This window comes from Erpetoichthys calabaricus, chromosome 6, assembly GCF_900747795.2.
Source record: "Erpetoichthys calabaricus chromosome 6, fErpCal1.3, whole genome shotgun sequence".
Lineage (NCBI taxonomy): Eukaryota > Metazoa > Chordata > Cladistia > Polypteriformes > Polypteridae > Erpetoichthys > Erpetoichthys calabaricus.
In genome coordinates, this window is record NC_041399.2 from 156,434,517 (window position 1) to 156,448,504 (window position 13,988).

Below are 13,988 nucleotides of genomic sequence, written 5' to 3' on the forward strand. Positions count from 1 at the left end.
GATCTTTTACGACCGCATAGATTCAGGACCTTGGTTTTAATGTTCATCTGAAGGACGGCACCATTTTTACAGCACGGTGTCCCCATCACTGCAGTGGGGCATTGGGATCCACATTCAGACCACAGGGTAATCACTTGATGCTGGCTTCACCAGCACCTCTTCTACAATTGTCTGTAATATTTACATGTTTTGTCCTAAATTACTTCCATTACAAATTTTTTTCCTGTTGCTATTGTTTACACTGTTTTCTTTCTTATTGGTCTATTATTTCTTTACATTTACTGTACACGTACTGTCTTTAGTAATTAGTACCTATTTTATGTTTTGTGCTGCATTACTTTTATTTATTACTCTTTTCAATTTTGTTATGATACAACTGTGTTTTATAATTTGTTTTTCCTTCCTATTATAATTTCTTTTGTGTTACTTTCAATCATTACTTCTGCCCTTGGGCAGCATAGTGGAACAGTAGCAGCTGTAATGCCTTACAGCATGGAAACAAGGGCTCCCCAGGTTTACATGGGTTTCCTTCCACAATTAAAGGACATGCAGGTCATGTTAACTGGCATTGCTGACACTGTCCCATTTGTGTGTGCATGTGTGTTCACCCTGTGATGGACTGGCACACTGTCCAGCTGTTGTTCCTGCTTTGCACCTTATGACTGGTGCCACTGACTCTAGCTGCTCTGCAACTTTGGCCTGGATAAGCAGATTAAGGAAATGGAAGGATGGACGGATTAATGGATCTTTGTTCTTACCAAACATATAAGTTGTATTAATTATATCATACTTATCGGACATATATTTGTTAACACCGTTATAGGGTTTTTTTCTATTGGAGAAATAAAGGGCTGGTTTCTGTGTTTTCATGTTATATTAACACTTTTTGAATATACATTTTTGTAATCACATGGGAAATACACATACTGTACCTTCTAATGTGTTTACATTACTTGTACAAGTATATTCAGTAGCTGTTTGACAATTGTTTTTCATTATATATGTATTTGCACTACATTTCTTTTTTGTTATTCCATGTATTAATGTGGAATTAACAGTTTGGAAATGTCATTTTACATATAATAAATGTTTTAAAACAATTTATTATAGCTGTAAATGTAAAAAATAGAATTAAATTTGGTGAAAAACACATTTGACTTGTTTGGGACTTAAAGCTTGAGACTTGATTCAACTTGCCATTCTTGACTCAAGGCTTGACTTGAGACTTGCATGTAAAGACATAAGACTTACTTTTTACTTGAAAAAACAGTTACTTGTTCCCACCTCTGCCTTATTCTAATTACTCTCCAAAACAAGGTAAAACAACAAGAAGCTCGCATTTACTTTCACAGTTTGAATGTTGACTGTATCATGAGAAATCAAATATGGATTTTTTATTTACTATTAAGGTTGGGAGATGATTAGATAAACGTCCAAAATGCTAAAAATCAACAAATTTTTTGTGGTCCTTAGTACAGGCAAGAAAGAAGAGAAAAAAACTGAGAGTATGTAAAGCCTCCTGTGCATGTATTTCTTGAGTACTGAGAAAAGGTAACTAATTGTTTCAAATAGCAGGTCAGCATTATTCACATTAATATTATACAGGATGTATCCAAATGCCATTGGTCATTTGAAGCAAAAAAATATTTTTAAAAAGTTAAAATAGTGAAATCTAAAGAAATACTCACACACATTAGGGCACAAAGCATGTCAATGGCAGCATGAGTCACTCCATCGTTGCTTCTTTTTAAAGCTTTAACAGTTTTTACACCAAGTCTTTCACGAAATCTGAAAAGAAAAACACCCACTGTTTATGAGAAAAAGCAAATAAAAAAACCCTAAAAGTTATATTGATTTTACCCATATGGAAACATATTATTTATTACAGATTTTACACAATATTACACTATGTATTATAATTACTTAACTAAAAACTTCATCATCAAATGTGACCCAAATTAAATATGACTTGGGCCTTAAATGTTTATAGTCATGGCTGGTTGTCCACATTATGTTTTTCTCTTGGACATGAACTTATGTCCACTGTAGACAAGGACATTATATGCTAACTAGTCATTTAGCCCGTTACAATAACGGGCGCTAGAACAGTAGTGCATAAACATTAGTAGGAACAGTCTATATTAAATGGCAAGGGACTTTGACCTCATTCTTTTTGTTGGTCGTATGTTTCTTTCTTTCAGCCTTTCTTTTGTTGATGTTTACTTGCTGAGCTGACCGTTCTTCGTGGGCCGCCGCTGTGTATTGTGTGTCTTTAATTTTCTGTGACAGTAATACTGTCTTGTACGGCTCTATTCAATAAGGGCGCGCACAAAAAGGCGAGCTTCAAAAGGGCGACCTCAATTGAGCGCGGCGAATAAAGGCATTTGTAGATAATTTAGTTCAAATGGCTCTGGAATATGCGAAGAGCAACAAAGATGCAGATCTTTATTTACGCGCGCCTTTATTCGCTGCGCCCAATTGAGGTCGCCCTTTTGAGGCTCGCCTTTTTGCGTGCGCCCTTATTGAAGGATGCCGTCTTGTACGTCCGCTGGCTAGCTTTGGCTTTATGCTTGTGGTCATTTTGCTGAAAATCTTCTCCCAAGGCCCTACAGGAGTGTTTTTAGTCTCTACCATTTCAAATCTTCACAGTCCTGCTGAAGATAAGCACCCATTTGATAATGTGTCATGTTCTTCCTACATCAAGCAAGGTGTTTAGTATGATTTAACCAAAAAGCTCAATTTTGGCCTCATTAGATGTTGAAGGGTGTATTTAATCTCTGTACATTTAATTCACTTTGTCAATTATTGAAAAGTTTTGTGGTAGGATATTTAAATTAAAACAAGAAACTCACAGAAAACCAAAGAAACAGTGAAAACACATTTTGGTTTAGAAATAGAAATTACAGTGCATCTGGAAAGTATTCACAGCGCATCACTTTTTCCACATTTTGTTATGTTACAGCCTTATTCCAAAATGGATTAAATTCATTTTTTTCCTCAGAATTCTACACACAACACCCCATAATGACAATGTGAAAAAAGTTTACTTGAGGTTTTTGCAAATTTATTAAAAATAAAAAAATTGACAAAGCACATGTACTGTACATAAGTATTCACAGCCTTTGCCGTGAAGCTCAAAATTGAGCTCAGATGCATCCTGCTTCCCCTGATCATCCTTGAGATGTTTCTGCAGCTTAATTGGAGTCCACCTGTGGTAAATTCAGTTGACTGGACATGATTTGGAAAGGCACACACCTATCGTTATAAGGTCCCACAGTTGACAGTTCTTGTCAGAGCACAAACCAAGCATGAAGTCAAAGGAATTGTGTGTAGACCTTCGAGACAGGATTGTTTCGAGGCACATATCTGGGGAAGGTTACAGAAAAATTTCTGCTGCTTTGAAGGTCCCAATGAGCACAGTGGCCTCCATCATCCATAAGTGGAAGAAGTTCAAAACCACCAGGACTCTTCCTAGAGCTGGCCGGCCATCTAAACTGAGCGATCGGGGGTGAAGGGCCTTAGTCAGGGAGGTGACCAAGAACCCGATGGTCACTCTGTCAGAACTCTAGAGGTCCTCTGCGGAGAGAGGAGAACCTTCCAGAAGGACAACCATCTCTGCAGCAATACACCAATCAGGCCTGTATGGTAGAGTGGCCAGACGGAAGCCACTCCTTAGTAAAAGGCACATGGCAGCCCACCTGGTGTTTGCCAAAAGGCACCTGAAGGACTCTCAGACCACGAGAAAGAAAATTCTCTGGTCTGATGAGACAAAGATTGAACTCTCTGGTGTGAATGCCAGGCGTCACGTTTGGAGGAAACCTGGCACCATCCCTACAGTGAAGCATGGTGGTGGTAGCATCATGCTGTGGGGATGTTTTTCAGCGGCAGGAACTGGGAGACTAGTCAGGATAAAGGGAAAGATGACTGCAGCAATGTACAGAGACATCTTGGATGAAAACCTGCTCCAGAGTGCTCTTGACCTCAGACTGGGGCGACGGTTCATCTTTCAGCAGGACAACGACCCTAAGCACACAGCCTAGATATCAAAGGAGTGGCTTCAGGACTAATTATGACCTGGGATGTCCATTGTATTGGAGCTTGAGTAGGCAAAGGTTTAAAGTGTGCCAGTGTGATCTGTAAGGGTATTTCACACACATTCTTTTATGGGAATCCAACTGACAGGGTGAATCTGACAGGGAGATGAGATGAGTCAAATGTTACAATGCTGAAGTGCTAATGTGACATGTTTGATCGGGGCTGTCAGGGACAGTTATTTTAAGGTTTTGCAAGCAAGCAACCTCTATTGAAACCGTTTGCTACTTCCTAATCATGCTAGTTAGCAAACATATTGTACCCATGTTTGGAGGGTGCATGTTGAAAGAGTAGGTATAAAAATCAGACAACTGCAAGGAACCTCACCTACAGATGGATGGAAGACATCGCTCCTGCCCATGCCTAGGACAACATTCTTTTCCACACTGTGTCGCAAAATTGGACAAGCACTGATCACAGGAAATCCCAACTATATCACGCTTTGGCTAAGTATTGTTCTCCTTCGAGTTAAGCCTATATTAAACAGAAGCTAGTATAATCTTCCTTTAGTGTATTGATTCTTTCTACCTTTTAGAATCACTATCATACCACTAGGGAAAGATATATCTTTATGTATATTATTGGTTTAGTAAAGGCTGCAATCTCTAACGAACCTCTTTCCGGGGAGCATGTGTCCCCTACTGAATACAGCTTACACATTCTGTATCTGCGTAGTTTCCTCCTACATCTTACAATATGTACTTGTGGGGAACTGAAAAATCTATATTGGCCCTAAATCATTGAATGAAATGGAGTGTGCTATGTGATTTAATGGAATCCTGTCCACATTTGTTCGTGCCTTGTACAAAATATTTCTGGGATAAACTTTGACCCCCTGCAACCCTGTACTGGAATGAAGGGTCTTGGAGAATGAACTAATAAATAACTTATTCTTTTATAACATACTACGCGTTTTGAAAAACACTGTTACCAGTGTTATTGTTACTCAGGCCTTCACTTTTCATACCCATTTTTTTCCCCAAACAAGCATGTGTCAAATTCTGTTAAAACAAACCATTTGATTGATTAATAAATTATTTTTGGACCTAGCCAATTTCCTATAGACCTAGTGTTTAATAAATTTTACAACAAAATATTTTTTCAGGAAAAAAACAGCAAGAACATGCATATTCCTATATTGCAGAGCTCCAGAGGCCCACAACTAGACTTTATTGCAAAAATCCAAAGTCATTAGCTGGGAAATTGGTAGGACCTGCAGGGATCTGGGTATTAGCCCGATCAGTGATTGCTGCAACCTTCTACACAAGGATAAAAAAAAATCTCTGATTTCAAAGGAGGGGGTGGGGGCATTCCACTTTGGGATTTTGTGTGAGTTGTACCTGTTTACTATTGAGCAGGGGCTATATTGTATACGATAGGCAAGAAGATTGGGGCATGCCACACCTGATTATGTATATGTATGGCTGGAAGATCTCCCCCTTCCCAAAACCACTGCCCAATACACTGTAGTTTATTTATGGGCTTTAAGGCACAATTTGACTTTGCTCAGCAAATTGCCCAGGTGGGGAATTAATTTTTAGCTTGAACTTCTGAAAAAGTGCTGGAAGCTGAACTTCCCTCTTGTTTATTCTACTTGACCAGCTGCCAATGAGTTTCATTAATTTGGCAAGATTTACCCTGTGAACACCTGCATAATACAGGGTGGGGCATAAAGATCTCCCACATTTTGAAGGGGTATAAAAAATGACTGAAGCTATCTAAAAAAAGTTGTATATATTTCTTAAAAGTACAAAAAATACAATTTTGTTTTAATGGGTTTGAAAAAACATACAGTGCATCCGGAAAGTATTCACAGCGCATCACTTTTACCACATTTTGTTATGTTACAGCCTTATTCCAAAATGGATTAAATTCATTTTTTTCCTCAGAATTCTACACACAACACCCCATAATGACAACGTGAAAAAAGTTTGAGATTTTAGCAAATTTATTAAAAATAAAAAAATTGAGAAAGCACATGTACATAAGTATTCACAGCCTTTGTCATGAAGCTCAAAATTGAGCTCAGGTGCATCCGGTTTCCCCTGATCATCATTGAGATGTTTCTGCAGCTTAACTGGAATCCACCTGTGGTAAATTCAGTTGATTGGACATGATTTGGAAAGGCACACACCTGTCTATATAAGGTCCCACAGTTGACAGTTCATGTCAGAGAACAAACCAAGCATGAAGTCAAAGGAATTGTGTGTAGACCTCCGAGACAGGATTGTCTCAAGGCACAAATCTGGGGAAGGTTACAGAAAAATTTCTGCTGCTTTGAAGGTCCCAATGAGCACAGTGGCCTCCATCATCCGTAAGTGGAAGAAGTTCAACCACCAGGACTCTTCCTAGAGCTGGCCGGCCCATCTATACTGAGCGATCGGGGGTGAAGGGCCTTAGTCAGGGAGGTGACCAAGAACCCGTTGGTCACTCTGTCAGAGCTCCAGAAGTCCTCTGTGGACAGAGGAGAACCTTCCAGAAGGGCAACCATCTCTGCAGCAATCTACCAATCAGGCCTGTATGGTAGAGTGGCCAGACAGATGCCACTCCTTAGTAAAAGGCACATGACAGCCCGCCTGGAGTTTGGCAAAAGGCACTTGAAGGACTCTCAGACCATGAGAAAGAAAATTCTCTGGTCTGATGAGACAAAGATTGAACTCTTTGGTGTGAATGCCAGGCATCACATTTGGGGGAAACCAGGCATCGCTCATTACCAGGCCAATACCATCCCTACAGTGAAGCATGATGGTGGCAGCATCATGCTATGCGTATGTTTTTCAGTGGCAGGAACTGGGAGACTAGTCAGGATAAAGAGAAAGATGACTGCAGCAATGTACAGAGAAATCCTGGATGAAAACCTGCTCCAGAGCGCTCTTGACCTCAGACTGGGGCGACAGTTCATCTTTCAGCAGGACAACGACCCTAAGCACACGGCCAAGATATCAAAGGAGTGGCTTCAGGACAACTCTGTGAATGTCCTTGAGTGGCCCAGCCAGAGCCCAGACTTGAATCCCATTGAACATCTCTGGAGAGATCTTAAAATGGCTGTGCACCGACACTTCCCATTCAACCTGATGGAGCTTGAGAGGTGCTGCAAAGAGGAATGGGCGAAACTGACCAAGGATAGGTGTGCCAAACTTGTGGCATCACATTCAAAAAGACTTGAGGCTGTAATTGCTACCAAAGGTGCATCGACAAAGTATTGAGCAAAGGCTGTGAATACTTATGTATATGTGATTTCTCAGTTTTTTTTAATTTTAATAAATTTGCAAAAACCTCAAGTAAACTTTTTTCATATTGTCATTATGGGGTGTTGTGTATAGAATTCTGAGGAAAAAAAATGAATTTAATCCATTTTGGAATAAGGCTGTAACATAACAAAATGTGGAAAAAGTGATGCGCTGTGAATACTTTCCGGATGCACTGTATTAGACAAATGGTGGCTGTTGTTGGCAATACATTACTGAAGACATCCCCAGAAGTTCTCCATCACTCTCCAGGTCATCTCAGTCAGAATGGCGTCGATTTCCTGTCTGATCTCTTTCGAATGAGACCTACCCCACACCTCTCTACCCCCACTACAGCCCATACAGTTCTCCCTCGAAATGTAGGAGATCTTTATGCCCTACCTAGTATAATCTTTTTTTTTAAAAAAATCATTTTATTGTGACCTGAAATTTGTGCTCGCTAATTTAAGCATCCCAAAATTCTCATTTTCCAATGTGACCTCTGTTTTCTCCAACTATTATTTCATAATCTTTTAATGTAAAAAATTTCCAATTTAAAAACAAAAAAGGTCGACTCACAAAAGAAAAACTGCAACAATTTGTGCATCACAGGTTGTTTACAAGAATAAACCCTTTTCTACCCCATACATGAATCTTTGTTTCAGTTCCATTATAAAAAAAAATCCTTATTATAACAATTTTTTTTTTCAGTCAGAAGCACATAGTTATAATGTAACTTGACCTATAACCAGAAACAGATAAAATGTAATTTTCATAATTATCTAAGAACTAGGGGACTTCACCCCCTGCTCGCTTCACTTTAAAGATTTTTTTTTTCTTTGAATTGTTGCTATTTCATTAGTTTCACTTTCATTTCAGAACTTATGTAAAAACAATATTTGGAATCTTTCGAGTTCCAATATGCTGAATCTTTTACATGAGGTCAGTGAGACATGTGTTTAATGACTTTGTACCATAATTCAGGATAGATTTCTCTGTTTGGAATTTCAGCACAGACAAAGTGATCTACATCATCAGCAGTTAATAATTTTTTTTTGCAAAGTAACCAATAAATGCATGTGAGGTAAAACACATTTTTGAAATTCTCTGTCTTAAACTTCAAAGCCTTACAATATTTACATACTTCTGACATATCACCTGTGTCCATATATTCAATCTTTATTCGCCTTTTAGTTATTTCTCTGAGTAATAATTTCTCTTTTTTTGCGCTAATGCAATGTTTACTTTCTTTTTTTGACACTGTTGGTTTTTTCTGCTTTCATATTCTGTATCTTGCTCTGCATGTGTTTCGCGCCTATGTTTTTTTTTTTTTCCAGTCTTTTGAATTCCGGCTTTCATTATCTCTAACCTGCTCTGTATGTGTTTGGCCCTGTTTTGTAACCAATTTATGACGTTTTATTTTGTTTTCTACTCTGTCTTTTATTTCTGACCTTGCTTTGTCCTGCTTTTTTTCCAATGACACCTGGGGCCTCATGTATAACGCCGTGCGTAGAACTCACACTTTAACATGGCGTAAGCACAAAAGCGGGAATGTGTGTACGCACAGAAAAATCCAGATGCAGGAATCTGTACGTACGCAAATTTCCACGTTCTTCCACTACATAAATCCCGATCAGCGTGAAAAGTAATGCACGTGCCTTTTGTCCTGCTATATTGCAGAAATGGTGTCTAAGTCCTCGAAATTGAGCAGTATTTTTTCCAGCATGGTGGAGGGTCAAGGTAAGGAAAATCAGGCAGGTTCTGTTTAACAACGTTTCTAATTTGAAGATAGTGAAAGAAATGTGTAGCTGGAAGCTTGGAAATGTAATTGTTCAAAGGATGCAAAGATATTGTCTATATAAAGATCTCTGAGCAATTTAATCCCAAATCTTTTCCAGATATTAAAAACTAGATATGTTTGCGAGGGTTGAAAGAGGTGGTTCTCTTGCAGAGGTGCCACAGATAAAAGCTTCTCCATCTTAAAATGCTTTCTAAATTGATTCCATGGTCTGTGTGAGTGAAGCACAATTGGGTTATTAGTATATTTGTGATAACTTGCATTTATTGGGGCGCAGAGCAGGGAATATAAAGAAGTACTGCTGGATTTTACTTCTATTGCGGACCAAGCCTGTATATGTTCATCTATTTGTGTTCAGGTTTTTATAGCTTGTATGTTTGCTGCCCAGTAATAAAACTGAAAATTAGGTAGAGCCATGCCACCTTCTGCCTGAGGTCTTAGTAGGGTCGCTCTTCAGATACATGAATGTTTTGAGTTCCAAATAAATGAGGTTATGGTTGAATCTAATTGTTTAAAAAATGATTTATTGATGTAAATTGGGATGTTTTGAAATAAAAAAAGAAGCTTAGGAAGGATATTCATCTTAACAACGTTAATTCTTCCAGCTAGAGTGAGATGAAGGGTTGACCATCTATGCAAGTCTTGCTTAATTTTTTCCATACAGAGGGCGAAATTTTGTTGATAAAGAGCTTTATGTTTATTTGTGATGTTTATCCCAAGGTATTTAAACTGATCTGATATGGTAAAAGGTAGGGTGTCCAATCTAATATTATATGCTTGAGAATTCACTGGAAAGAGTATACTTTTATTCAAATTAATTCTGAGACCAGAGATCTTTTGAAATTCTGTAAGCGCTGTTAAAACTGCAGGCACAGTGTTTTCTGGGTCTGATATATATAAAACCATATCATCTGCATATAGAGAAATTTTCTGTTCCAGTCCTTCTCTGATAATCCCCTTTATCTGATTAGAATTTCGACAGTGGACCGCCAGTGGTTCAATGGCGATTGCAAACAGCAACATAACGTAAAGATCACGTCTCGACGCCCTACTTTCTCTCCAGGATTTTTTTTTATAATAGAGAGATAAGATGGCATGCAAATTTTGGACTATCTATACAGTGTTCTCCTACATAAATGACGTATTGCTTCTTCTGTAATATTAATAGGCTTATCAAAAAGGTAAAAATTTTGAATAAATGAAAAATCTGTATGTATAGCATGTGTTTTCTGTACATTAAAGGTATGATTTCAAAATGAATATATTGTAGGAAACAATCTACTATGTGGAATGAAATAGAAGAATTAGATCTTATTTCCCAATTGTGTTACAGTTGGTGCGCAAATATTTAAAAAAATGCATAAACTGTCCCTGTATAGTAAAATATATTGGAGCAATTGTTTGAAATGAATAGGCTCCTAGCATTTTACAATGCCAAAAAACGTGACAAGTGCTTTATTTCCTTAATTGTCTCCACAGAGTTGCATCCTGATGCAGGTGGTCAAATCGAGTTCAGTAGTGCCTATTATATATAAAACCACTGAAAACTGAGAGATTCTGACCTTGTCACAATACTATTCATATATATGGAATATCCCCTCCTTTAACCGTCACCTTATCGTGGTGGAGGGGTTTGCGTGTCCCAATGATCCTAGGAGCTCTGTTGTCCGGGGCTTTATGCCCCTGGTAGGGCCACCCAAGGCAAACTGGTCCTAGGTGTGGGATGAGACAAAGAGCGGTTAAACAAACCTCCTATGAAGAAAAACAATTTTGGACGCCGTTTTCCCTTGCCCGGACGCGGGTCACCGGGGCCCCACTCTGGAGCCAGGCCTGGAGGTGGGGCTCGATGGCGAGCGCCTGGTGGCCGGGCCTGCACCCATGGGGCTCGGCCGGGCACAGCCCGAAGAGGCAATGTGGGTCCCCCTTCCCATGGGCTCACCACCTATGGGAGGGGCCAAGGAGGTCGGGTGCAGTGTGAGTTGGGTGGTGGCCGAAGGCGGGGACCTTGGCGGTCCGATCCTCAGCTACAGAAACTGGCTCTTGGGACGTGGAATGTCACCTCTCTGAAGGGGAAGGAGCCTGAGCTAGTGCGCGAAGTTGAGAGGTTCCGGCTAGATATAGTCGGACTCACCTCGACGCACAGCTTGGACTCTGGAACCAATCTCCTTGAGAGGGGCTGGACTCTCTACCACTCTGGAGTTGCCCCCGGTGAGAGGCGCCGAGCAGGTGTGGGTATACTTATTGCCCCCCAACTTGGAGCCTGTACATTGGGGTTTACCCCGGTGGACGAGAGGGTAGCCTCCCTTCGCCTTCGGGTGGGGGGACGGGTCCTAACTGTTGTTTGTGCGTATGCACCGAACAGCAGTTCGGAGTACCCACCCTTTTTGGAGTCCCTGGAGGGGGTGCTAGAGGGCATACCTTCTGGGGACTCCCTCGTTCTGCTGGGAGACTTCAATGCTCACGTGGGCAATGACAGTGAGATCTGGAAGGGCGTGATTGGGAGGAATGGCCCCCCTGATCTGAACCCGAGCGGTGTTTTGTTATTGGACTTCTGTGCTCGTCACGGATTGTCCATAACGAACACCATGTTCAAGCATAGGGGTGTTCATATGTGCACTTGGCACCAGGACACCCTAGGCCTCAGTTCGATGATCGACTTTGTGGTCGTGTCGTCGGACTTGCGGCCACATGTCTTGGACACTCGGGTGAAGAGAGGGGCGGAGCTGTCAACTGATCACCACCTGGTGGTGAGTTGGCTTCGATGGTGGGGGAGGATGCCGGTCAGGCGTGGTAGGCCCAAACGTGTTGTGAGGGTCTGCTGGGAACGTCTGGCAGAGCCCCCTGTCAGAAGTAGCTTCAACTCCCACCTCCGGCAGAACTTCGACCACATCCCGAGGGAGGTGGGGGGACATTGAGTCCGAATGGGCCATGTTCCGTGCCTCTATTGTTGAGGCAGCTGACCGGAGCTGTGGCCGTAAGGTGGTCGGTGCCTGTCGTGGCGGCAATCCCCGAACCCGCTGGTGGACACCGGCGGTGAAGGATGCCGTCAAGCTGAAGAAGGAGTCCTACAGGACCCTTTTGTCCTGTGGGACCCCGGAGGCAGCTGATAGGTACCGGCAGGCCAAGCGGAATGCGGCTTTGGTGGTTGCTGAGGCAAAAACTCGGGGCGTGGGAGGAGTTTGGGGAGGCCATGGAGAATGACTTTCGGACGGCTTCGAGGAGATTCTGGTCCACCATCCGGCGTCTCAGGAAGGGGGAAGCAGTGCAGTGTCAACACTGTATATGGTGGGGATGGTGCGCTGCTGACCTCGACTCGGGATGTTGTGGGTCGGTGGGGGGAATACTTCGAAGACCTCCTCAATCCCATTAACATGCCTTCCAATGAGGAAGCAGAGCCTGGGGACTCAGAGGTGGACTCCCCCATCTCTGGGACTGAGGTCACCGAAGTGGTCAAAAAACTCCTTGGTGGTAGGGCCCCAGGGGTGGATGAGATACGCCCGGAGTTCCTCAAGGCTCTGGATGTTGTAGGACTGTCTTGGCTGACACGCCTCTGCAACATCGCATGGACATCAGGGACAGTGCCTCTGGATTGGCAGACCGGGGTGGTGGTCCCCCTCTTTAAGAAGGGGGATCGGAGGGTGTGTTCCAACTACAGAGGGATCACACTCCTCAGCCTCCCTGGAAAAGTCTATTCAGGGGTCCTGGAGAGGAGGGTCCGTCGGATAGTCGAGCCTCGGATTCAGGAGGAACAGTGTGGTTTTCGTCCTGGTCGCGGAACAGTGGACCAGCTCTATACCCTTAGCAGGGTCCTGGAGGGTGCATGGGAGTTTGCCCAACCAGTCTACATGTGTTTTGTGGACTTGGAAAAGGCATTCGACCGTGTCCCTCGGGGAATCCTGTGGGGGGTACTCCGAGAGTATGGGGTACCGGCCCCCCTGATAAGGGCTGTTCAGTCCCTGTACGATCGGTGCCAGAGCTTGGTCCGCATTGCCGGCAGTAAGTCGAACCCATTTCCAGTGAGAGTTGGACTCCGCCAGGGCTGCCCTTTGTCACCGATTCTGTTCATAACTTTTATGGACAGAATTTCTAGGCGCAGCCAGGGTGTTGAGAGGGTCCGGTTTGGTGGGCTCAGGATTGGGTCACTGCTTTTTGCAGATGATGTTGTCCTGTTTGCTTCATCAGGCCGTGATCTTCAGCTCTCTCTGGATCGGTTCGCAGCCGAGTGTGAAGCGGCTGGGATGAGAATCAGCACCTCCAAATCCGAGACCATGGTCCTCAGCCGGAAAAGGGTGGAGTGCCCTCTCAGGGTTGGTAGCGAGATCCTGCCCCAAGTGGAGGAGTTCAAGTATCTCGGGGTCTTGTTCACGAGTGAGGGAAGAATGGAGCGTGAGATCGACAGGCGGATCGGTGCGGCATCCGCAGTAATGCGGGCATTGCATCGGTCTGTCGTGGTGAAAAAGAGCTGAGCCGCAAGGCGAAGCTCTCAATTTACCAGTCGATCTATGTTCCTACCCTCACCTATGGTCATGAGCTATGGGTAGTGACCGAAAGAACGAGATCGCGAATACAAGCGGCTGAAATGAGTTTCCTCCGCAGGGTGTCTGGGCTTTCCCTTAAAGATAGGGTGAGAAGCTCAGTCATCCGGGAGGGGCTCAGAGTAGAGCCGCTGCTCCTCCGCATCGAGAGGAGTCAGATGAGGTGGCTCGGGCATCTGATCAGGATGCCTCCTGGACGCCTCCCTGGTGAGGTGTTCCGGGCACGTCCACCGGGAGGAGGCCCCGGGGAAGACCCAGGACACGCTGGAGGGACTATGTCTCTCGACTGGCCTGGGAACGCCTTGGGATTCTCCCGGAAGAGCTAGAAGAAGTGGC

General features: G+C 42.9%; 1 protein-coding gene across 2 annotated transcripts in view; it reads right to left on the bottom strand.

The window, feature by feature from the left end:
* The window catches only part of LOC114653624 (dnaJ homolog subfamily C member 13), a 331,290-nt gene that overhangs the window by 137,572 nt on the left and 179,730 nt on the right, over positions 1-13,988 (bottom strand). For both annotated transcript variants that reach the window (XM_051929216.1, XM_028804037.2), the window contains exon 13: positions 1,689-1,788. In XM_051929216.1, coding sequence (XP_051785176.1) covers positions 1,689-1,788 — 100 coding nt within the window. The remainder of the gene's footprint in view (positions 1-1,688; positions 1,789-13,988) is intronic.